The sequence below is a fragment of the Fistularia commersonii genome, chromosome 28 (genome assembly GCF_037954325.1).
Source record: "Fistularia commersonii isolate RoL2024-O1a breed Wild chromosome 28, RoL_Fcom_v1.0, whole genome shotgun sequence".
Taxonomy (NCBI): domain Eukaryota; kingdom Metazoa; phylum Chordata; class Actinopteri; order Syngnathiformes; family Fistulariidae; genus Fistularia; species Fistularia commersonii.
This window is the reverse complement of record NC_141311.1, coordinates 5,239,882-5,265,863: the sequence shown is the minus strand read 5'-3', so window position 1 is coordinate 5,265,863 and position 25,982 is coordinate 5,239,882. Positions and strand designations below refer to the sequence as shown.

General features: G+C 43.6%; 2 protein-coding genes across 5 annotated transcripts in view; both read right to left on the bottom strand.

Moving 5' to 3' along the window:
• The window catches only part of pde4a (phosphodiesterase 4A, cAMP-specific), a 40,729-nt gene extending 36,299 nt beyond the window's left edge, over positions 1-4,430 (bottom strand). Inside the window, exon 1 of the mRNA XM_086176349.1 lies at positions 4,006-4,430. Within this exon, the coding sequence (XP_086032475.1) occupies positions 4,006-4,301 (296 nt within the window). The 5' untranslated portion in view covers positions 4,302-4,430. The remainder of the gene's footprint in view (positions 1-4,005) is intronic.
• An 11,663-nt stretch (positions 4,431-16,093) lies between these two features.
• Positions 16,094-24,563, bottom strand: raver1 (ribonucleoprotein, PTB-binding 1). Of its 4 annotated transcripts, XR_015108938.1 has the most exons (16): positions 24,240-24,563; positions 23,252-23,318; positions 22,010-22,479; positions 21,017-21,208; positions 20,791-20,911; positions 20,593-20,693; positions 20,401-20,472; positions 19,951-20,032; positions 19,478-19,665; positions 19,304-19,385; positions 19,020-19,162; positions 18,449-18,520; positions 18,206-18,340; positions 18,039-18,104; positions 16,725-17,951; positions 16,094-16,270 (listed from the first exon to the last, which is right to left on the bottom strand). XR_015108938.1 is itself a non-coding variant. In XM_086175677.1 (15 exons), exons 1-15 carry the CDS (start codon positions 24,561-24,563, stop codon positions 17,805-17,807), a joined length of 2,262 nt encoding a protein of 753 aa, XP_086031803.1. In that variant the 3' UTR covers positions 16,094-17,804. The 4 variants fall into 4 exon arrangements, 3 of the variants coding, with proteins under 3 accessions (XP_086031803.1, XP_086031805.1, XP_086031806.1); XM_086175677.1 differs by having other exon boundaries at positions 16,094-17,951; XM_086175679.1 differs by lacking the exon at positions 20,401-20,472 and having other exon boundaries at positions 16,094-17,951.
• Positions 24,564-25,982: the final 1,419 nt, after the last annotated feature.

The following is a 25,982-nucleotide window of genomic DNA, read 5'->3' as shown; positions in this document are numbered from 1 at the left end:
AGACAGGCTGGCGGAAAAAAAAAAAAAAAAAAAGAAAGAAAAAGCCAGCACAGTTTACAGTCAGCTCCTGGACCAGAAGGGGGGGACGGGTTGCCTGGAGTGAAGGATGCATGCAGAGGGAAAGGGATGCTTTGCAAAGAGCCGGGCAGCAGATCAGTTCAGGGCTGTGATTAAACTGCAGGCAGACTTCAGTCAACACGGTATTTTTCACTTTCTTCACCTTATAAACGCACAGGTCACGAAGCGTATCCAGAAACATCTGCTGTATACTGACAAATTACACAGCTAAGCTCATCAAGTGCCTGCAAGCTTTGCCTTGCCTTTTTGGGTAAATGAAAATCTATTCTACAAGTGCACAAAACAGGTAACCATGGCAACAGAATCGCAGGAAGAGTTGATACTTGTTCAGTGTCAGTCATTCATTTTCATGTTAGAACTTCCCAGAGCGCATTGGGCATGGGACCTGAAGACTGTTACGCTCATATTAGCATACTCTGACAAAAAGACTGACAAGACGGTCGAACAAAAGACACCGGGGGCGGGGAGGAGGCAGACGAACACTCTTGGGGGGGGGACTGATTGCCACTAAGACTGCCATTTTGCTGGATACATCACGAGCCAGAAATAGACGAGCGAAAACAGTCACAGACAATGATTCTTCAGACAATTATGCGAAACAACACCCAGAATCCCCCTTGTATGATGTTCTTCCCCAGACTGGTGGCTGTTTCATTTTCGAAGGCTGGGGTATCAATTACAGCGGCGTGGTTCAATCTGTTTTCTCTGAGCCTCGTTCAGAACCATCTCGACGGCAGCCTTCTGCCTGATTGATCTTTCGGACCTTCAGACAAGGGTCTCCACCGCCCCTTCGGTGATTGAACGGTCTGCCTTCTTGAGACAATAAGGTCATCCTTCGGGTCGATCGGTACCCAACCAATTTAACACCAATTACTTTTTCCGATTTCCAACGGCAGTCGCTTCCTCTTCTTCGGCCACTAAAGTCCAACTTACTCAATTGATTGACGAGATGGAAGGAAACCAAAACGTTTGCATGCGATCAAATATTTTTAGATTCATTATTTTGATTTAGCTCAGCACGGTGCCGCAGTTGTTAGCGCTTCCACTTTTCTGTTTCTATTCGGGTGTCCTACGCTTTGTCCGCTTTCCTTCCAGGGGCGAAAAAACATGTGGGATTTTCACCGAAATTGCCCTGGCGTGTGAAAGTTGTACGTCTATAAGACATGTGAACACTTTAGTGAACGGTTGCGTGTCACTATGAGGTGTGAATGAGATGGTGAACGGCTGCATCTCTGTATACGACGTGTGAATGATGGCGTGTCTCTATATGTGACCCCGTGATCCACTGGCGACCTGTCCACCTCTCACCCAATGGGACAGCCTCCAGCCTTAGCGGTACAGAAAATGAATGAATGGATATTTAGATTCGAGAAGGTTAACACCTAATTATTGATTAAGTTACAGAAGACGTCGTCAAAAAATTAAGTGCAATAAAAAAGAAACTCCTACACCAGAATACCATCCAATCAACATCTCAGGAAATTATGTTCCTTTCTTTGCTCAGTTCTGCTGGCAGCCGTTGTTTTGGAGACAGACGCAGCGATTGAGAGTGAGGACTGCATCAGATAAGAAAAAATGACTTATTTTTAGCTGATAAAAAAATATGGTGCCAATATCATCAACAAGAACGAATATCAGAAACTGCAGGAGCTACTGGAGCTTGAAGACCCCCACCCTCTAAAAACAACACTGAACATCATGCACTTTAGTCAAACTACTGCATGTCAGTATTTGTGCTGCAACCCCGAGCAGCTACGCAAATCATTGCAGCCACATCTCAGGGTTGAGCTGAACCATGTGAGAGAAAGCTGCTTTGTACACATAAATATAAACATATACTGTATATATATACATATATATATAAGGCTCGCTGCTAGCATTGAACGGCTGGATACACGCAATATTCATAGAGGCTGATAAATCTAGGGAGGAAATGAGACGTCCAGTTTGAGACATCCAGAGCGGCATAATGTGCCAATGAAAATAATATCAAGACAAAGGAAATCCCAGTGGCCTCCCACTGATATGGTAACAGATAAAATGAGGCATATTGGACTCCCAGCAGGCTGGGGGTCACACATGCGCATACCTCCACACGTACACGCACCACATTTCACCGCTACCCGTCACACACAGAATTCATCTACCAGCCTCCATTCCCCCATGCGCCCTCCATCCTCACCAGTGTGTAGCAACGCCTACGGACCGTGCACCTCACCTCGCTCACACACACACACACACGCACACACACACGGACACAATTACACACTGCTCACAACAATACACTGCTGGAGCCAGTTTGATGCACTCTCAGAACTGAGCCTGCTGGAATCTCTCTCTCTCTTTCTCTCTCTCACTGTTTGCCGCCCACAGAAGGAGAAGGGCGGGCAGGCAGGCTCGGTTCCAATGCGCTGAAGATTGGACTGCCTTGGAGTGAGTCCTGGGGACCAAAATACAAATCAGCCTTTTCTCCAGTCAACTGGAGTTGGCCCTCCTCCAAGAAGCCTGCCAGGAAGACCACCGAATAAAAAAAAAAGAAAAAAGAAAGGACTCGAATAGACCCAACGCCCTCAGGGATGTGTTATTGATTTAATAATAATCACTCTGTTTAAGGTTTTGTTCTTGTGGAAGGAACAGTTTGATACCGGCTGCTGCTGTTAAAAGTGTGAGGTGAGGTGTTTTTGAAAACCCGAGCATCATCGTCACTAGAAGAGGTACAATAAGTACCCTGGAATCAAGCTTTTAACGGCCTTGAGTATCACCTCAAAACAAGTCCTTGGAAGCGTTTGAAAAATAATATGAACTTGTCGGATTATCGACGAAAAAAAAACAACTCATATCTACCCTGTACTCTGTGGTCGCTCTCGGATATAGCTGTTTGCCCTGAAAATAAAACAAAACCTGGCATTATTGTCGAAAGGATTTAACTGAACGATGCGTTGCGCAGGGACGATGTAGGGACATCGCAAACCTGTATCCTTCCATGACTCACTTAATGAAACGCCATTAATCTAATCTGCCTGATTTACATACCTCGTCTAATTCGATTGGGGCTCGGCTGACGCTGTTTATCTATCAGAGGATTCTGTTGTCTTTGTCTCCGGCGTCCTTTCCCTAATGCAGCATTTATTTTTTAATTCAGTTATATATTTATGTATTCATTCCACTGTCACATCTGATCATTAAGGTACAGTTCGGAGGTGTGCACGCTGCCCGGCCTCCTAACTTTGTGGCCCCTGCGGAGCTGGCGGGAGGAGGGAGGGGTCAAAGGTCAGGGTGAAAAGTCAGACGCTTTGAATGCACGCTGGGGTTTTAAACTAGTCTCCTCTGCCCTGTGGGGCCCCTGGCTTCCTGCGCACCAGCTGATAAAGACTGCGAGGTGGCACTATCTCCTTCCTCCACGCACGAACGCACCCACTAGACCTTTGGCGCCGGCATCACGACCTGTTTCCTTATCAACTGCGTGGAACATGTGAATTGTCTGCCTGTCTCTCTCTTTTTCTCTCTCTCTCTATGTTGGGACTTACAGATGCTGCTCCTGCGTTCAGAGTGGGCGGGCTGTTTTTTTTCTTTTTTCATTTTGCGCTTCAGCCCAACTCGGTCTTTCCAAAGACGCATAACGCATCAGTACCAAAAAAAAAAAAAAAACCCACGCGTCCCCCCCCCTTCCCCTCCTCCTTCCCCATCCTCCCCACCCCACGCAAGCCCCCCCCCCCGCAACCCCTCCACCCGATCCAAAACGGCCTCATATCAGTTAACCCTTAAGGCACAACGCGTTATTACGCACACATTAAAATGCACCCCTCCCAACGCGTTTACGCATATGCCCCGTGGGCTGACAGGGGCTATTATTGGGATGGTTGGAAGCCCCCCCCCCCCCCCCACCTCCCCAATCCACCCCCACCCACCCCCACGCCGCTCACCTACCGTTTATTCACGGCGCAATTGCCGATGGACGTGTTCGTGGTCCCGTGGAAGGACGACGGCCAGGACATGCGGGACTTCTTCAGCCCCGGACGGTCGCTGGTGTCCACGGCGTCGGAGCGCTCCATGTGCCGGTGGTGATGTCGGTCGGTGTCGGAGTATCCGCGGTGCTTGATCTTGATCGGGGTCCGCGGTTGCCGCCAGAGATGCTGCGGCGGCTTCAGGGTCGCCTGTCCCTCCCGGGGAACCGGCAGCGAGAGGGACAGGCTCTTCTTCGAGCACGGCGGTGGTTCCATCATAGTGCAAAGCAAACAAACGTATGGGAGATCTCCCACTCTTTTTGAAAGTTATTACGGAAAATAAATATGGCTGTTTTCGTGTGTGTGTGTGTGTTTTTTTATTTATTTCAAGCATAAAACGCAGCGTTTCATGTCCGTCTCCGCCACTTGATCCCTCGCCGTGCGAACACAAGTGACCAAGTCCCGAATCTAAAGCTGGATTTTGTGCAGAACATCAAAAGCTGTCACAGTGGCGGGATGTCGTCCGCGGAGAGCAAAAACCAAAATTGTAAAAAAACAAAGGAGGAGGGAAAAAAAGTCAACAATCTCATTTTTTTTCTCCTTCACGACTAGTTTGGGTTAAACAGCGATGTGGGTTCCTCTGTGCTCCTCGCCGGTTCCTCAGTCCTGCTCCTCCTGAAGTTTGACGCCCGGTCGCCCATGGCGCGCAAACCGGACGACTATTTATTCTAGGCGGGTTTATTGCTTCTTCTTATTATTTAAAATTTCTTTTAAATCAGCCACTTATTGCAGAGACGCTCCCAGATCGCCGGCGATCTGCCTTTCTGCCGTGCTTATTATTATTATTATTATTGCTGCCTGACGATTTTCCGCAGGAAAAAAAAAAAAGTGGCCGAGGAATCCGCGGGAATCCACGCTCCGTGTGCGCTCACGCACGGCACAAGTCTCCGGCGGTCCCTCCGCGGTGATACCGGATCCCGGCTGTTACATCGGACTCGAAGAGCATCCCCGACCCCCCCCACCCCCACCCGCCACCCCACCTCCTTAAATCGACCGCGTCGATCTGAGAGGCGACCGGAGGTGTCCGAAAAAGCCCGTGCCGTCCGTCGCTCCTCGCTCCTCCCCGGGCTCGCTGTGAGAAAACATCCTATTTCAGAACAAAGAGATAAAGTGATATGAATGTGCGGACTTTCAGTAATCCCATCCACATCGGACCGTTAATTCCCCATCTTCACATTGGCTGGAGTTCGACGACAAAACACGGGCATCACCATAACGCAGCGCTTTCCCTCCCTCCCTCTCTCCCTCTCTCTCTCTCTCTCTCTCTCTCTCTCTCTCCCTCTGTTGGTAAGTCCTTATCCATGGATGTTGGTGGTTGGGTGGTTGCTGTGCTCCATGATTTGTCAATAACAAGAGGGGGATTGAACCTTTTTACGCCCCGCCACTGTGGCTTGACAAAAAAGAAAACCAAACACAATAAATTGCTCAAAGGATGTCCACCGGACCAGAATCTCATAAGATCAAACTATCTTTCTTGGAGCCCATTTGTATCTTGGATTGTTAAATTGGACATTTTCCCCTCGGTGGCTCCAAACATTCCCTCCCTTGCAGTGTTTTCAAGCGGGAACAGAAGAAAGGTTGTCTTGTTGCTGTGTTGAGAAACATTGATTTTCGGAGGTGGAGGTGGAGGTGGAGGGGGTCGAGTCCCATCAGGGCCACCGCAGATGAAAAGCATCCATGGGTATTTCTGAGTCCGCTGGGCGAAGGAGTGGAAAACAAGCCATCATCCCTCCATTTATCGCCCTTCTTGGATGACCGCGTTCATCCGAGCACTGTGGGGTGGCCCCTTTTTTTTTTGGGTTTTCCTGAATTATATATCGAAGAAAGCCTGGAGAGACAAAAAAAATAATAAAATAAAGATGAATTCCATTATGCAAAAATAAAGACGAGCCTCCGTTCACGGTCTGAAGCCGTGATTGAATAACCGTTTCCATTTTAATACGGCATTAAGCACTTGTACCTGCAGTCGCTGCGGAGCTCCTCCTGGACGAGAGATTTCATTAGACCATAATATTGAAACAAAACGTCCAGAGGCAGGAATCCCCACAAGTCTGTTGCATTTATTAAAATGGTCCTTTACCAATGTTTGACGGACAGGTAAGTTATGAAGAGCAGCAGCTACAGAGTCACCGGACCCAAGATTCATTGTGATGAACACGAGGGCCGGAACCTCATTACACTGATCTAAACACCAACGGAAGGAACTTAAACCGACACCTGCGATTAGAAGTCGATGCGCTCGGTCAACGTCAGGCACGTCGGGGAAACGTGCTGATCAGCTGACCCGAATTTCGGGGTTCAGCGGCCGGGCCGACACTCTGAGATTAACTTGTGTGTGTGTGTGTGTTTTGAGAAGAACGCGTGTGGATGTTGGACAACCTATCGTGACCTAATGTTCGCAGGCCGGCGGGTGACGAACCCACCAGCCTCTGAGCATTAGGTCACTTTTATAGACCATATTTAATGATATTTGAAAAATATGTGAATGTCTCCACCCTGTGAGTCAGCTCTACACCCACATTTTTTTTTTGTCATATTCCGTGACTGGCACATCATTCCCCGCTTATATGTCTACCCCTTAAATAAGTAGCCTTTTTTTGTGACCGTGGCAGTAATGGCCCATTAACACGGTAATATGTAAATGAAGACATCAAACCATAATCACAGCGCAGCTGCAGTATAAACAGCGTTTGGACCAGTGACATTAAGATGCATGTTTGGTCTTCATAGGGATGTCAGAGTTTTGTCCCCTCCCCCACTCCTCCACCCCCAACCCTCAGGGTAGATGAGAATGACTGGGTCGGAGTGAGGGAGAATCTGTAGCCTCAATATCACGCACACCATATCAGATTGGTGGCAAACAAGCTGGGGAAACTGAAAGTCTGTCCCGAATAACAAAGAACCTATGATCCAAAACACTTCGGCTAGGCATGAGATGGATTTGTTTCAGGGTTCCGGACGCGCAGAAGACTTGCAGCCAATCGGTTATTTACCGATGACGCATAGTTGTTGTGTTTTTAATAAATTCACTCTCTTTTCTGAGCTTGTGGAAGCTGGGACACCTGAGCTGCTCTCCTTGTCGCCGCCGGTGACCCTGAATGTCAACTCAGAAATCTTGGCGAGCGATGAACCCTCATCCTCCGCTCTTGCCATCGCTGTCAGGCGTGAAGCGGTGAAAAATACAAGCTGGAGTCGTGACAGCTATAAATTGTTGAATGGAACATCAAGATGCTGTCTGGATGCTCAGAAAGTATTAATGGCAGTACAGTATTATTACGCATTTTGCATTAGGGGCAGTGGATGAAAAATTCATGATGTGTCAAAGTTTGCAAGGAGAAAATGCAAAATTAAAATCCATTGCGGTCTGTTGATAATTCATTCAGAAGGGGTGAGTAGATTCTTTGCGGAGGTGTGCTACATATCCACCCACTGGCTCCATCCAATGCTGACTCACTGAACTACAGCGCCACAACCTCGGGCGCACACCCCAGGCCGGGCAGGTCGATAATCCAGATCCAACGGGAGATGCACGGCCGCCTGTAAAGACTGCTTTCGTAAATATGTAGTTCAGTTTTTCCTCAAGGCATGCCGAAAGTATTCCCATTTTGCTCCCGTGCGAGAGCAACGCTTTGTGGGATGGACTTAACCACCATGTTTTATTTTATCATTTAAAAGGCCAATCCTCCAATCCCGTCATGTTTTATCTCATCTTAATTAATTGACACATAAGTATGCAAATATATAATTTATCATGTGTATGTAATATGACACACGCTTAATGGGTTATATATGTTGTTTGTTTATGTATATGTACAAAAGCAAAAATATAATGTCTATGGATATTTCTATCTATGTATATACATTTTATATGTTCATTTCTTTTCTCACTTGTTTTATTCATGCGTTTCCTGTTTCCACCCGCTTGAAAAAAGGATAGGAAAAGTGTTGTGGATTTTGCGCTAATGTGCATTTACACAGTTGAGAATACATCCCGCCTGAGCAAATTTTATTGTAAAATCAGATATTCTATCACACCTTTATCCAAAGTGAAATCAAATTTCTTTATTTTGACAATGTGTTGACATCTTTACGGTGATATCCCTGGGGAAGTGTCAGCTTTTCTGGAAAAGCAAGCGCAGAGGCAGAATTTGGTCCTGAATCATAAATTCACTGATTTTGTTTTCTGCTGCACAGTGGCCATTATTACCTCTCGTTGCAATTTCCAGCTGTAGAAACGGACTGAGTCTGAAGAATTGTTTCCCTCCCTTCCTCATGCTTTTTCAGTTTCTTCCGGCTCAATCTGAAATTAAATCATTATTTCATTTTGTGTTCTCGTCCAGTTGTCAGTATTTCGGTGGCAAGCGAGACAGGTACAAATGGACCACTGCTGCTGCATTTTTATATGTTTCCGTATGAATTCTGCTTTCGACTGTGATTGTGACGTTGAAATGATCCCGGGTTAAAAACAAGGAGCTTGGCTGGCGGCGCTCGTAGAACAGCAAACGTGAAGAGAAAATCAAATCACAGAGCCATATATTGGACAAAAGGTCCTCTGGTGTGACTGGAGGGGGAATGTATGGACAGTCTACACACTTTAAAACCACCGTGGCCAAATCAGGCCTGCAGGCCTTCAAATGCTGCATCAAATAACACCTTGGCAGTTTGATCATTTAGCTTCTGGATCATTCGTATTGACCAGGCGCCATTAAAGTCCACAGAGCTCCATCACGTTTTATTTGATCTAAATCGGGGGGGTTGGGGGGGTTGACTCCTACCTCGAGGACCCAATGGACCTTACAGTACTACATGCACTTTGCTGCTTGTTCAAGAGATGTATTCCACCAAACGGAGCAATTTACACAAACAGGGACACTCTGTGGTCCTCTGCAAAGTAGGTAACTGGATCAGCAGGCGCTTGAAAGTACGAAGAGTAGGCAGTCATTATATCTGTCTGAGTGTTTCAAAGCGGGGGACAAACAACATTCAGTGCGTTTTCTTAACAAAACTTATATCCATTTTAATTTTGAATATCAGAAGGCGTAGACGCTGCAATGTAATGTAGATCTGGCTCGCAGCTGAAATACAAACAGTCAGGTTTGGGCTGCTTGCTATTCTTTCACAAAATTCAAACAGGTACAACGAAACCTGAGCGTCTCACTCCAGCTTTTATCCATTTTCTGAAACACAGACCTCATGGTGTGTCCTTTTCAGATTCACAGAGCAGTGAAGAATCACCATTATCTTCAGGCATCAAGGTAAAAGCCGCCCCCTTTTTATTCCATGTACCCGGGACAATGTGGTGAATGTAATTCAACAACTACAAATTAACCCTCATAATCAGTATTCCTATCATTTAATCCAAATAGTTCAAGATTCAGCTTTATATTCATATGGGTGTTTGTTCTTTACTTAATTTTCGTCCTGCAATGAAGAATAAATTTGCAAGTGATTTTATTTTAATTCATTTCTGTCAGGGAAGGTACAAATTCAAAGTTGAATCCCTGAGAAAAATGATAGATGTGGCTGCAGACCTTGAAAACTGAATCAGGAGAGAGAGAAAAAAAAAAAAAGAAAAAACATCTGAATCTGTCCACGGAGTGGATATTTGGAAAGTATTGCTGCAGCCAATATGATGTTATCTCTGTGATTTGGGTGTGGTTGGGGCCACTCTAGGCTTCTTGTGAAAATCCCAATGGGAACATGGTTCGTACCATGTTGATTTCTCCTTATAAAACAGCCAAGCTTCTGGTCACACAGAGAAAAAAAAACATTTGCGCCAAAGACGTCAATGTGGGGAAAAATGAACGCGGAGAAATAAGCACAAACTTTCCTTCCGGCAGCAGAGTCAAAAATCATTATCCCTTTGCCAAAGGTAAGGGAGGCTGTGCCAAATTACTTTTTTATTTTTAATGTTCTCTAAATAAATAACCAATAAATAAGCTGTATAATGAAATGACCGCAGAGCTCGGTGCACACCTGAATGCCCCATAAAAGATCTTCCTGCTTGAGTCAGCTGCACAGCCTCCGATTTATCGGGACCAAACGGCTCCCTGCATGATACATTGTTATGGTGAGAAATAATTAAAATCCCAAGCAGTCTAACTTATTCAATATATGTGGATGAAGCAGCCATAAAAGACACTATAAATAATAGCGGAGGATTCCCAGTCATCCGGGTCAGGGCCGTTCGAAAAGAAGTTGAATCAAGGGCAGATGTCCGGCAGACGTCTTTGAACGCTATGAATAATCTATTCTTACCGCCTGTATTTTAATGCCAGTGTGTTGAAGCGAGTACACGAGAGTGTGTGTGTGGAAATGTATTTAAAATAAACAATACTCAACTGTGAAGCCAGAAAGCGGTGAACTCTGGAGGTACCTCAAGAAAGGCTCTCTATACGTTTGGCTAGAAATGAATCCACTTTCTGCTTGTGGGAAGTGCATGAAAAATTAATCAATACCTCTTTCCTGACAGTGAGCGATAGTCTGGCCGCCTCTGTGCATTTGTGTGTCCGGCGATGTGTTTACATGCACGTGTGACACGAACTGCACGGGAATGAGGGTGTATGTGAGAAGAAACAAGTCAGAGTGTGGCAGAAGCATTTCAGCACATTTCAAGGATTCAAGGAATTTTATTGCCATATCACTCAAATGAGAATGGGACAAAATTGGTTTCTTGAGACCCTGTCAGCAGCAAAAACAAGATAAAATAAAAATGTTTAAATCATACACAATAAACACAGGCATTGTATATAAACAATAACCATAATGCCTGTATAAGATGGTGAGAAATACCCAGGACATCGTCAGGCTGTGCACGAAATTGTATCGTTTCCTGTATTTTTTATTAGGTTAACACCTCCTGATGACAAAGTCTGCAAGCGAGCACCCTCATTCCACCCAGCTCTCGTTCTAGTGCGGCGTCTCTCCCAACCGATAAGACCTCACTTAAGTGTTGAAGGCAGGGGAGCCGTTCGATGGGGAGGAGGGGGGGCACTGCATTAGCGAGTCAAGCCAGTGTTTCACTTTAGGGACAATCTGAAGACCAGTGAGACGTTGAATGACGCGATAACTAGGTTTTAGAGCTTCTAAAATGTTCTATTGCTGTGCTGCTATATTGGTGGCTGCAGATGGGAAATGTGTGTCTGAGTGACCACAAAAATCTTTTTTCTACACAAACAAAATGCGATCAGTAGTTTAACAAAGGACACTTGAGGTCCATTGCACAGTTAGATTAAGCATTACATGGAAAATAGTTTACTTATAGAGCATGGTTTAAAGCTGAGGTGTGGTTAGGCAAGAACTACCCCGTGCGATAAGCAATCTGTTCTTTTACTCATTGCACTTTTTGCTTTTTTGGATGCAAACAAAATTTAGGAACCGGCCCATTATCGTGGCAAATTACCAAAATGTCTACCACAAAGGGAGTGGAGAAAAGCCTAAGAGCTTGAAGAGAAAAAAAGGAGAGGTAAAGAAGCAGACACTATCAATACATAAAAAGGCCCAGTCCCAGTGCCAGCCAGAGGAAATATAAAAAATACGACAAAAAATAAATGATCCTAAGCACGGCAGTGAGTGACCAGTCAGGCTTGACGTTTGTTTTTAATTCAGGGCGACACTTTGATTTACACCTGCATCACATTTTATGCCCTCAAATGTGTCTCTGCTGTTTTGCTTTCCTTGAAGAACATGTGAATCTGTGTTCTGGTGTGTCAGATTTACCTGCGGATGTTGACAATGACAATCTATAGAGCTAATAAACAAGAGTTCAGAAAGACGGTAAATCCCTGCGCTCACACTGGTGACATTAAGCAACCCAAAATAGTAGGGGGGGAAAGAGTGAGTGATACAGTGTTTCCACAAAATCGAGTTACTTGATGCTGATCTTGTAAGAGACAAACGCGCAGCAAAAAGGAAATACGGAAAAAGCCAGTGGCGCTCAGAGATAAAAATGTGGGCTATTAGCATTGAGCAAGATAATAGGGGACGGGAGATATGATTCAAGGTGGGGGCAGGGGAAGGACAAAAGATGCCTTTGTGTGTGTTGATAGAATTCTGAGACGCAGCATTTTCACTGCAGTATTTTGCTTTGTTTCAAACAAGTAAGACATCTGAGCCACGTTCATCACACTGCTGAATTTGCTCTCACCTGTTAAACGTATCAGGGGGATAAAATCAAAATGGACGGTCGAAATATCAAGGCATGACAAGATATAAAAAAATCAATCAATAATAGACAGGACTACGCTTTGTTGGTCCCAAAACGGGGAAATTACAAATAGCGAGATCAAAGTAGGCGCAGGGCGGCTACAAAGCATAAAAGATTGAAAACTTTGGCAAAAGTAAGATAAAAGAGAATTTGTTGAAAGTGAATGTAAAAATGTCCCCAGTTGAAAATGCATATTCTAGATTGAGGCTTTACAGGAAGGGGGACTTTCTTGCAGGGGGACTGTTAAGAACCTGAAATTGAAAAATGCTAGGTTTTGGTATATCTCTTAAATTCAGAGACAAAGTATTGTTTTCGTGCACCGGCGTCGGTAACGAGGGAAGGGGTTTCGCTCATTTTCATTTCCCATCAGCAGTTATCTTATCTCCTAATGCTGCGGTGATATACAGTTACCCAGAGGATCGAGTGGAGAAGAGGAAAATGAAGAGTGTAACAATAGCCAAGCTTATGTCGGGGGGATAAGGGTACGTGTTTTGGCTTGGAATTTAAATCCTCTCCATAACATAATCTTGTTTGGGTGTGAGCTAGAGCCCAGTTCAAACCGAGTCTTTTTCTGCTTTGAATGAAGCCAGTGGAAGACAACTATATTTCTCCTGGGCTACCGTGGTGCTCCTGTTTAGTAGACAGTCGCAGAGGGGAGTGGGCTGTTTCCTCTGACTAATCCTGCTATAAACAGCTCTGTTGACATAACCTATTTGGTTGCATTTTTACATCTCGTATAAAGGTAATTAAGATGTTATAAATCACCGCTTGTCACAATTCAGCATGTTTTACAAGTAGTCTACGGTAAAGGTCTATAATTAAGTAGGCCCAATTTGATTCACAGCATAGCAATAAAGTGACCGGACAGCTGTTACACATTTTCGTCCTACTACTGACGCACTGACACTAATTTTCCCTGTATTCTCCGTATGTTTGCGATTAGTGATAAGCGATGCCACAGCAATGTAGTTTCAGAGCTCATCCTTGCTCTCTGTTTTTGGAGAAAAAAAAAAAAGCAGGTTTCAGCAGCGTTCACCAGCAACTGCGCAGGGTGACTGTGTGGGCGGATATATGAAAGGCAGAAATCTAAATGTGTCTGACACGCCGTCCACCGAGCCTCATGGATCCCTCTGAGAACTCCGGGCAGACTGGCTGCAGGTATTAGAGCATAATTCAGGGGTGCCTAAAAGCACTGCAGACAAATATTACAGAAATAAACCAAGCAGCTGAGAAAACAAATTAACATGAGGGCAGTGGGTCTAAAAAAAAAAAAAACAAACGAAAAAAACATTCCCTTCAATTCACCACAACGGTCTCATTTTTATTGGGCATAGATTATATGAATAAAAATTCAGTATTATTTCTCAAGCGGCTTGCCTTAACATACCAGTGCATAGAACATTGTTTTTGTCACTGAGAAATGTTCTGATTGTCGGTGTTTTAAAAAAAAAACTGTGAAAGCAGGAGCAGAGCTGGGTGGGTGGGGGCACCATCGGAAAGCCTGACTCTTCGTGCCTCTTTGGGGAGCCGTAAGAATAACAGCAAATCAAAACCTTTCCTCCAAACCCCTGAGAGAATGAGATCTCTTCACTGCCCATTGCCCTTTCACACCTCAGTCTGAAGGGTGAGAAACGTTGATGCAAAGGGCTCGGTGCTGCGACAGCCAATCACACGGGCAAATGACATTTAAAATTTGCTGTTCTTCATTCGGCAATTTATGGATGCTGAGACCTCAGTTGAGCCTGTGTTACCTTGAGGGTCTTTCAGATTTTCAGTGGTTAAAAATACTAAGCTTATGAAAAATACACAAAGTTTCAAGATAGTCCTTTTTATTTAAAAAAAAAAAAAAAAAAGGAATTCAAAAGGGCTTCAGGATTTCTGAACTGTCGTGATGTTGAAAAAAAAAAAAGATTTTCACCTATCGGCTCAACAATATTTTTCATTTTCAAGTCATGTATTATCAGCCTTGATGACCAACACGGTTTCTTGTCAAATGATTATGCATCTATTTTTGCAGTAATACGGCATAATATTTATACGGAACGAATTTGCAGCCATATCGTGCTAATGGAGCTTGTTAGAGGCACCCGTGACCCCTGCCTGATAACACGCATCAGCTGTGTACGTCAAGGGGCAAGTGCTCCTCTGTCAGCACCGTGTTACCGTGTATGTCAGTTTGACCCTCTCTGCATAAAAATTGATAAATTCTTTTTTCTTTTTTTTTTTAATGATGCTCCCAATGACTCCTTATTGTGTAAAGTGATATAAAAAGCACAGCTATAGTGGAGTGGGGAAATACTGATGGTCATGCGACACGGGACAAGAACAAGCAGCCTTCAAAACAGTCCCTTTCCTCTCAGTTGTAAAGGACCCCTGGGGTTTTCTGTCAATGAGCTTTGGTATCAGCTCTCTGACAGCAAAGGAGATCTAGAGGAGAACATCTTATTGAGGAAGTCCCTCATTACAAGGCATCCCCCCTCTCAAGATGCTGACCCTCCTGCTGCCTGCCTTTCCCCGGCAGACACAATCCCATCAAAATGGAAAGGTAGCTTGGTCCCTCTGCTCAAATGAATGACAGGGTCCACTGACAGCAGGGGAAGGGGGGTGCCAGACTTGGATATGACACGCTTCCAAGGCTAAAATGAATTGGTCAAATTGTCAAGAGAGAACAAGTCAAAATGTGGAAAAAAATGGAACAGTGCTTTCAACCATTTTGCCCCTCAAGACCATTCTTCTTTGTTTAGTTTAAGTTAACTGAGCATCACTGCTTACAAGAGTGCAACATGGCAGCAACATAAGACTAGATGCAGCTCTTTGAAGGACATGATGCCTTGAGACAAGACACACTAAATATACTGGACCAATTCTTGGGACTTCCACTCATTTTTCTTAAAACTGACCCAGCACAAGTCACCATCCTGATGAGGAATTGATACCATGTTACCTTTTGAAATTTTAGCCCCACAAATCTGTGCTGCATTAAAAAAAATGTCTGATTTAGTGTCTGATACTTTATTGATCCCTCGTGGGGAAATTCATTCTCTGCAATTAACCCATCTTGGATAAACCATGAGTCGTAGGCAGCCGTCCATCAGCGCCAGGGGAGCAGTTAAGGGTTCAGTGCGTTGCTCAACACCACTTCAACGCACAGGGAGGAGCCGGGAACCAAACCAGGAATGTTCGATTCCAAAGCCAATTGCTATACCTCCAGCGCCACGCCCTGCATCTAATGTGATAACTGCTTGAGAATTATAAGTGTTAAAAAAATAGATTGTGGAGAAAATTTCAATCGTCCGTTCAAGACGTGAACAAATAAGTTACCAACTCAAATTTGGTATGTAGATTTAGTTTTAATTATCTCCTGAAGGTTGCTGAGATCAAACTGACACAACGAATGAAACACCAGCTAACTTGAAAATGAGGAGTTAAGTGAAACTAGTTTGAGTTAAATGCGAAGACTGCATTGTCTCATTCCAAAGTATTCTAGAAGTGAATTTATTCTTTACAAGTTATTCCTCCAAGTGTGTGTGCATAAAGACCAATCTAATTAATTTTAACTACATCCTTTAAAATCAGTTATCCTTTAAACCTATGCATTGCTCAGTCTAATAAATTACTTTTCTATTAATTTTTGACTGGAGCATAAATGGGGCCTGGACTTTATGTAGATAACTTTTGGTCATTGTAGCCTGGGAGAAAGTTGTTGAACCCAAGATACAGCACAAGTCAACTGGTGGGCTTCAAAGTGATCAAATTTAGTTTTCCCATCGCCCTTAAACAACGAAACAAGTCAATTGACAACTAGTGAGTTTAAATAACATTTACTCGCTCACATCACACACATACAAAGACAACCATGGCGGTACAGGTGAGAGGGTAGTAGTTGATGATCGTACAGTACAGCTGCATCTCTTGGTCCGTACACAACATGAGCAGTCTGCTATGGCACCACTCGGCTTTCAGGCAAGACAGCACAAATAAGCTGCAATTTCATTCAAAAACACCAGACCAGAGGCAGGTATGAATAAAGAATTAAAGAACAGTTTGGACTCTGTAGGGGGAAAAAAAAAAAAGATCAAGCTTAAGTATTTACACAGCAAATAAACACAGAAATGCTAAATGTGGGTGGAAGCCAACACAGGGCAGGATGAGATCACAGAAAACACCATCAAGGCTCAGGAATAGCTGCATTTCTAGCAGAAGTTGGAGGTAATGGGTTATCACAATCAAACTGTCAACCAAATAAAAGAAAAAAAAAAAAAAAAAAAAAAAAAAAAAAAAGACCACGATGTCACTGACCAATCACCTGCCAGAAACTTCATTAGTACTTCCCAAGACAGATGTGACTTCCACCATCATTGGAAAACCTTGAACGTGTCCCTCATTTTAACTGCCATATAACAGACGAGCCACTTGCTGAAGAGATAAGAAATTACCATGTTTCACTCCCTGCTGGCAGATTGAAAAGTGGCACACAATGCACGCCCACCGCCCCCATTCAGGTGTGGCATTTAAACTGTAAGACATTCAAAATTTAACTTAGCAAATAGAACTCACATCAACACAAACACATTCTATTTTATACAGCTCAGAACAGACTGTGACCTGTGCCCTCAGTGTATCATTCAACAACCAGTGTAAAAAACACGATTGATGTGGATCAAAAAGACAAACAACGTGGAAAGGTTATGCTTGAGAAAATGTGCCAGAACGGTTTTCATAAAAAGATTCATGATCCAAGATGTCATAGACAAGTAGGTACACACAGCTTGTCACTGTTGGATGGAAAGCTGCATGTTAGCCAGGGAAGACGTGCCTGAATCACAGCAAGAAATAGACCCTGTTAGAAGGTGAATAGAAACAAGACCAAAATACACCATGTCATTTAATACACGACTAACTTTTAACGTGGAATTAGGAGGGCTATTAAGTGTAGAGCCTTGACATGAAGGTTGTTTTAAAACTATGCAAGTCCCTTTGCTTGAAATTTTGGACAGCATCACTTTAGCAAGATGTCAAACATTATATAAAAGCAGCCCATGACTGCCAAAGAAAACTGGGCAAACTATCTTCAGCTTAGGTGACACCACACTCAATACAATTAAAAAAAAAAAAAAAAAAAAAAAAAACTAAAATAAAAGACTTTCATAGCTACTAAACCATATCTTTCAATTTCCAGTTGGAAAACATGTAGGTAGAATGCATTAGGCTTTTCAAGTGAAATTAAAAATCAAAAGTAAAAACTTAATTTACCAACACACTAAAATTGTATATACACACAAAGACAACAGGAAAAAAAAAAAGAGAAAAAAAAAACACAACAAAAACAACCACCAATAATTCCAATGGAGTGACAGGGTTCACTCCGCAGTGCCTCCAGAGCCACTTAGTAGGATTTGTGAGACAAACCTAAGGACTGCCACATTTCAAAGTTCTCTGGAGGAGACTTAAAGAAGAGTCAAATGTGTCCAGGCTGTTGAATGGCTTCTCATACAGCAAGAAGCATTAAGCTGTATTTAAAATATGCGCTTGCGCTTCAGGTAGGAGTCTGCATAATGGCCACCGAGGCCTTGGGAGTGCTGGCCCACGTAGCCACCCTCTGGGCTCGGCTCAGGAGATGGGATCAGTCGGGAAAACACGCGCTTGTGGCTACCAATAGGAGTCTAAAATGTACAAAAATGTTTTCAAAATGATGTAAAAAAAACAAAAACAAATGCTTGAATCAAATGTGAAAAGACAACCTACATTACCTTCATATTGTTCCCCAGCCCTGGAGGGTAGAAAGTGGTGTGGCTCACAGGAGGCATTCCCACAGCCTAAGCACAAAGAGGTTTTTGTTTCACGACTAATCAAAATTTTTAAACAAAAAAATAAATAAATAAAAATAATCCATATTATGTTGAAGATCCCAGTTTACCCTGTTGAGCTGGGTGGAGGAGAGGCTACCGTTACTGGAGGCCTCCGGCCCTGAGCTGAAATAGGAGGACAGGGGTGGACTCGGAGAGTAACTGTAGTGGGAAAACTGCTCACTAAAATCAGGATGGCAAGAAAGCTGCAGAGACAACAGGCAAAGTCAAAATCGTCTCGTTAGCAAAGAGCAGTTTTCATTTTACTTGCAATACATGGGCATGTCATTCTTTATTTCTTTCCTAAACTCTACCTGCTGTTCAAACCCTGCCAAGTCCCCAGTATAGTGGTTCTCCTGGTCTTCATACAAGTGCTGCAGAGGATCCTGATGAGAAACATCAGACCCGATCACAACAGAAACCAAATGAATAGATAGGTCTGTGCCTATCTGACTGACAAGTCAACAGCAGGTTGGACATCATCATCCTTTGTATGACGGACAGTTGCTTCAAAAACATCAGCTACAGTACTCGTAGATGGTGAAGGTTGCAAGAGTCAAACAGCTGCAGCTCCTCTGCAGCTGAGTAAGTTACAAACACTGCTTTCTACATGTCGTTACAGTTTTGGGAAGTGATGGTTGTCATCACTACAGAAGTCGTGATTAGATAAACAGAAAACACTTTGGTTGGTCATTTGGTGAATTTGCATCTAGGAATTTAAGACTCCTTTGGATATGATGCAATCTCAACACATATCGACAATTGTTTTAGACAAACGTCAAAAGGTTGGCGAAGGTGGACTCCTGGCCTATACTTCTATGGAAAGAATCTCTGGATCATCAGCTCAAATTTTTTTCAAGCTGAAAATGGTGTACTATTAGTCACCTGATGCAGAGGTTGATAGTCTGGGCTGTAGGGTTCCTGGTAGCGTAGGTTGTAATTTGATTGTATGCTCTGATGTGTATGCTGGTTGGACACATTACTTAAAGTAGGCCTCTTCCGATAAGGGTGAGGTCTGCAGTTTCCACCTGGAATATGGGAGGGCCAAAAAGACATGAGACCCCCGACATATTTTTTTCTTGACACATAAAGCTAATGCTGCTAACAACCACAGAGTACCAACAAGGGGGTTGGGGAGGATAGGACCGCAATAAAAATAGGTATCTCACCTGAGGGAAATACATTGGTAATGCTGAGGAAGGAGCTCTGGGGGTGATTCCCGTCCTTTGGGGGATCCCCCAGGATAGACACCTGTCAGAGAAAAGCAATTCGCCCTGACATAAGATGACCATGCACCAATGCAGAGGAGAAGGAAGATTTGTGTGAATTCCTTTGGATCGCACCCTCTGTGGTTGGAGGCCCTCTGCCCCTATCATTCCTCCCATCAGAGGCATAGAGATGCCCTGTAAGGTTGGAGATGAAGTCCGGGGGAAGGTGCATGTGGCGCTTGGAGACTCCTGATCCCTTGCCAAGGCTCTTCCAAGTGGTAATGGCTTCAGGGGGGGCATAGTATCTGTCTGAAGACCAAGACCTGAGAGTGCATAATCCCCCAACCCCAACAAAAAAACATGCTCAAATGAAAATCTGATTTTTGAACTTTTTAAATCCTTTAAACAGTAAAGAATTCCTAATTTGCAACTAAATCAATTCCATTTCTTTACATTTGTATTGCGGAGTACTACCTAAGATTGACAGATTGGCCACAGAGCGAGAGCTAACGGGCAACTAGGGCTGCATATGTTTATCATGACAAGCAAAGCAAAATAAGCAGTTTGTGAATCTGGGAGCCAGAAGTGGGGGTAAACAGAGGTCGGACCTTGGGGCAGATCTCCAAGCAGATGGACTCCCTGCTGGACAGGCAGAGCAGCCACAGGATTCTCCCCGATGAGACCAGCCTGCTGGGCAAAGGAGAGAGCGGAGTTCAGTGTCAGAGGACAGTCGCACACAGAGCCTGGCTGCTCCACTGAGGCAGTGATACACAGCTTAACCACACAAAACACACCTAATCAACACCACGTCTTACTCACTGCATATCAAATTATGTTCTGACAGAGCACGTAGCACAGATTTGACAAACAATAGGAGTACACCTAACACATCACTCAGCACCACTCACAAGCACAATCCCACACATAAGCACACAGAACCCCCACTTCGGAGCGAGAGCCTACCCACTCCAGCTTTGTGTTTTTCAAATCACAATTCAGCTCAAATTTGAAGACCTTTCAAGCAACACGTGGAAACACCAAACACCATTAGCACTCACATAAGGCACTAGTGGGTTTTCTTTATTGTGCAGCACCTGAGCCCATAGAAGATGATTTCCCAGAAAGGCTTGCTAATAGTTAAGTGGGAAGGAGCACAGTGAGGGGGGAAAAAGTGCATGAGTAGAAAAGGATGAATCAAAAAGGCTAAGCGGGTAAGAACATGTCAAAGAAATAGTCAGAGGCAGCAGCACCTGCTGAGCCTTGGCCTGGTTCTGAAGGAGCAACTGGAGCAGTGCAGCAGAGAGGGCGGGGTTGGCCAGCAGTGGCATTGTCGGGGCTGCCCCGAGAAGACCTGCACAAACATGGAGCACAGCGTCATGATCTGGAGTACTAGAATAAAACATACAAACCATCACTCGACATTTACAGCGATAGCAATAATTCTTCACCTTGTTTGTGACCCTGTGACAGCGGGTTGAGCAGCATCTTGAGGGTGGCAGGGTTGTTGAGGCCTGTGAGTATCTGCATGGCTGTGGGATCAGGGAGGAGACCTTTACCTCGGTTTACAGCCTAGGAGAGACAGCAGATAGCTATGAAGGACTACAGTGATGGGTTACATGCTGAATTTAATCTGGACGTGTGGCTCATTTTGCAGGTAGAAAAATATCTGCATACCATGGTTTGGGCTGCAATCAAGGCAGCCAACATGCTTCGCCCGGGAGGCCCCGGGGCACAGAACGATGTCCTGATGTGCATTCCGCCTGCTAACTTGCCATCAGTCACTTGCTGTGCCTCCTCAGCCATCTCAGCGGTGGCAAACTCCAGCACTGCAAAGCGCCGGAAACTTCCATCTTGTCCCTGAGCCAACTGGTGGGAAAGAGTTATTAAAATTTAAAACATCTTTACAAAGATTGGATATAGCTTCTGAAAAGTGATGACAGCGTTCATATGCCTTTACCCTGCATTCTTTCTAGTCACCAGCAGAGGGCAAGCTTCCAAAATAATATTTGTGCTTCCATGACATGCGAAGAATGAAGCCCATCGACAAGTCAAAGTGACCTCAACTTGGAAAAAAAAATGCCAACTAAATTAGAGCATGTTAAAGTCAATGCTTTATAAATTGAGAGGTGTTTAATCTTGAAACAGTAGTTCTAGTTTTTTTGGTGCTGAGAAATCAAACAGCACCCCCATTATTTGGAGAGGGTGTTGAAAATAAATCGGAAAAAAGTAAATCACATGCCCTTTGATTATTGCCTTAGCTACAAACCTAAAAAAAACCCTGAAACCAGCAGAAAAGTACTACTATGCATGTGGTTCTAAAAGGACACCCCTCTCTCTCATTCCAGAAAAGCCTGCATGAATGACACCACCTGGGGAGTCAGGTGGTCATCACCATAGAAACCAGCAATGCTCTGAGTGGCTACATGAAATCTAGGGCAAAGGTTAATGGCTCTAACAAATCAAATCTAGAATGGATGACTAGGTGTGTAACAATTATGCACCTCATTTCTGTTTAAAAAAAAATAAAAAAAGTTCAGTTTTACACTTTTTCAAAACATACATACAGCCACACTTGACTTGATTCAAAATCCAAAAAGCTATCGACCTCTTTGTCCATATGGATATAATAACAGACGAAAAAGTGTGTTTCTGTATAGTAACTCTGACCTGGCAGAACACAGGCTCATGGGTGTCAGCCAGTGTGTTGCGGAGATCTTGGGCAGTCAGCAGGCTAGGTGGCAGGCGGTCCACACACAGACATTTGGAGTGCAGCAGAGGGTAAGTGAGCGAGCCAACCTCAGTCCAGTGGACGTATAGCATGCGGGAGCCCAGCTGTTTCCCCAAGAGCTCTGACTTGGCCCTGGCAGCGGAGTCCTTCTTCATGTACTCCACAAAGCCGTAGCCTTTCGAATGCCCAGTTGATGCTCTGTACACCAAAAAGCAGCGCTCCAGGTTACCAAACGGCCGCACCAACTCCTCAAACTGTTGTTGGGTGAAAGCACGGGGCAAGTTGGCGATGCAAAGTAGAGCGTCTGTTGGCTGCAGCTGCACAGAGATCTCCCGATCCCGTAGCACATGCTGGTGAAACTCTTTGATGGCACACTGTGCCTGTTCCCCATTGAGCAGTGTCACAAATGCTGAGGGAGACAGGGAAAAAAAATAGTGAAAATGCACTTAGGTGTCAAGTGCTAGAGCAACATCTATTCAGTCAACATGAATACCCAATGAGTATTGCTATATTCCACCCACAAGGAGTACTCGGTGTAAACACTCATGAAAAAAACAATTCTGCTTTGCAATGACCACGTTTACTACCCATCATACAACGGTGTCCTCTTTATTTGTTGCGACTTCCCCTAGTTTCCATGCAAGACTGACAATAAAAATTCTTTGCCACATCAATAAGACTGTTCATTAAACCAGATTCCAAGATCTCACACAGGTGGACCTTTTAAGCCTCATTAAGTTTGTAAATTGAGAGGATTAATCTAGAAGAAAATACCCCCATATGCCTTCTAGTTGTACTTACAAAAATGATGGCTGATGTTAAAAACTGAGTTCTATGGCTTGATTTTTTTTTCTAAATCATTCAATGTCTTTGAAAGATATGAATGACTAACAAATGATGAAATTCATTTTGATCAAATTTTCAAGTCATTTTATCATACATTTTTCAGTGTTACAATTCAAAATTAGTTTGAAAAAAGGTACAATCCTTTCATGAACCAGAACTTCAGAGGAATATCGTTCAAACTGAGGTGACAGCTCAGCATGGTGGCATCTGTAAATCGAGACTTTTCTGTTTCAGCTTTTACAATTTATTCCTCAAGACGTTGGAAGAGGGTTATCGGTTGATACCAATCACAATCCAGACACTTGAAATACAGACGGACATGCAACCATACCAACCTGTGCCCTTGTATTTGTCCACAAAGCAATACTTTAAGTCGTAGCTGCTCAACAACTCGTGGACCTCCTGCAATTAGAAGAAACAGAATCTTTAAAATCATCATACTAAATGTATCACACTTCAACCACAACCTTACTTCCGTGTTAAATTCTGGAAATAATTTTGTTCAAATGGTTGATTTTGGTGATCACACAAGTTAATAATTTTCATTGGGAATTTAACAAGTGCACCTATGGGCGATGAGGGAGGCTTAAATCCAACTCATTGTTGCGGGAAAATTTGTTCTGCGCTGCTTTTGCCCATTCACAAACGAATGGCAATGCTGTCTAGCATTTTCTGAAGCGTTTTGTCCCCACGCCTTCCACCTTTTGTTATAATGCAACTCCAATCTCGAACTCCCACTACTCCCCCCTCTGAACAATGGTACTGCCCGCAGGCCCACCGCTCCCCACGAGTCAGGCACGTTCCAAAAAATGTGGCATCATGAGTAAATCAGATTGGTTGATGGAGAAAAACAATAGCATTTGGTGGGTTTGTAAACATGATGAATACATTGGTAGACCGGATAATTATCGATGACAAGGCTTAATATTCGTACGGTGAAATTAAGCCATTAATAAACAGGTAAACAATCTGTTAAACACAAGGCCAGACTGGTGGGTCATATAGGCCACGTATGACCATAATTGACAGTTAACTGACCACCTGCCAGACTGCCGTGGGTAAGACAACACGAAACCATGTTGCACAGATTACTTAAATCTTGTACATTACTGCGTGGTTGCATTATTAAGGTAGATTGATTTAAAAAAAAGTTTCAAATATATGAAAAGGTGTAAGCCGCCACAACAAAAGACAATTGCAGGTATCAAGTTTAAAGGCTAGCCAGCTAACATATGTAGCATGAAGCTATAGGTTAGCATATTAGCTAAACGACCAAGTCAATCAATCAGCCAACTATTTTAACTCGGGAACTTCGACGCATACCTGATTGCTTACGTCAGATGGCAGATTTTTTATAATAATTTTTCGACGGTTGTAAAACTCCCGGCGAGTTCTTTCTAAGCGGCTCTGGATCTCTTCGGTGCTCAATGATGTCAAGTCTTCGTCGACCCGCCGCTGACACTCGCGTCCCGTCGCCGTGTCCTCTTCGCTGGGTTCGAGTTCGGGGTGCCGGCGATCCCCGGGTCTCCAATTTTCCTGATCCACAGCGAGGTCATAAGGTTCATGGAGCGTACGAGAGACAAAACTGAGTCCTGTGTCTGTGCTTTCTTCTCTGGCATCGGCGCTAACAGACACGGCGGCCGCCATCACTCAGTTGGTGGAAGTTTTATCTGAGTAGAAACTGTCGGATTTGAGCAGTTTAAACAATACACACATGGTCCCAGTGCCGCTTCTGATTGGACTACAGGGGACTCATTCTCCATGACTACAACGTGACGTCAGGGTGGAGGCGGGGCTACGGCTGTTGCGTCCAGCACAAATCTGTATGAGCTGCGAACCCAAAATGGGATCTCCAGATCAGGCGAGGCCCTCCCAGCATTTATATTAGCCTGAAAACGAGTAAAAAAACGCATCAGTTACTGATTCCTATTTTCCTACGTCTTTGAAAAAAAAGGTTTTAAAAAAATTCACAAAGGGAATTAGTTTTGGTATTTCTATTGCAAAACTCACTGGTGCAGATTTATAGAACAAAAAACTTTACAACTGTGACTGATTATAGCAGAACTTTAATTTGTTCTACATTGCAATAGGGTCATTGTCTTAGCTGTTTGAAATCATCTTCAGATTATAGAAGACAACTTTGGCCATGCAACTTTGGCCAAATTTAGTAGACAATGTTTAGAATCAGAATTCCTTTAATTACCAAGTAATTTTACAACTACAAGGAATTATCTTTGGTTAACAGTGCGACACAGACAACAACAGGCATTAAATAAATTATGAGTGAAATCAGGGCGATTTTGGTCAGTAGTGCAAAGTGGCAAGTTGTCCGGGGCCTTATTGATGAGGTAGGCTCATCACAATAATTTCATGCAGATTTCCTACTGAAACTGATTGTTGAGTTGCAGTTTGACATCAGATATCCATATATCCCCAATGTGTATTTGGCCATTCTGTTGATTGCAACAGAACACTGGCCCTTTACAGTACGTTCTTCAGATTCCGATTCTGCTTGTGGTTGGAACTGATGACACATGCATAGTTGGGAGGACATAAACTCCAATCATCTGTTTTTCTTTAACTTATCAATTCAGTTATTTTTTCATTACTTCAAAATTACTTCTTCAGTTCAGCACATTTCCAGAAACAATCTCACTAGTATCAGATACGCAGATCAAACCCAAAAATCACACAAAAATACTGTTTCTAGAGGTATGAAAGGAATGTCAGTCTTTAGGCCAGCATCAACTTCTTCATAATCCATTAAAGGGACGGAGGGAAGCTTAAACTAAAACAGATGACATTTTTAATCACACTATTAAAATTGAGTGCCATTAATCAGATTATATCATTTGAACATTATTCTTGTATAGCCTCAGTCAGACAGTTGAAATGCCTAGTTTTTTTTTTTTCAAGACATACCGACATTTTAATACATGTAAATGTTTCATTCATTTCTAAAATACTTTCTAAAGCAGGACAACTAGTAAAATCTTTCTTCTGTCCTCCATGTTTCAAGTACAAAATGTCAATTTTACTAAGTCCTAGAAATGCGCAAAAATGAAT

Excerpts from the sequence above, each read along its gene's own strand:
- raver1 (XM_086175677.1), bottom strand. The coding sequence starts at position 24,563 with ATGGCGGCCGCCGTGTCTGTTAGCGCCGATGCCAGAGAAGAAAGCACA. Across the intron at positions 19,386-19,477 it reads AGGGCCTCCAACCACAGAGG|GTGTCTATCCTGGGGGATCC; the intron begins GTGCGATCCAAA and ends TTTCTCTGACAG. Across the intron at positions 18,341-18,448 it reads TGGCAGGGTTTGAACAGCAG|CTTTCTTGCCATCCTGATTT; the intron begins GTAGAGTTTAGG and ends TTGTCTCTGCAG.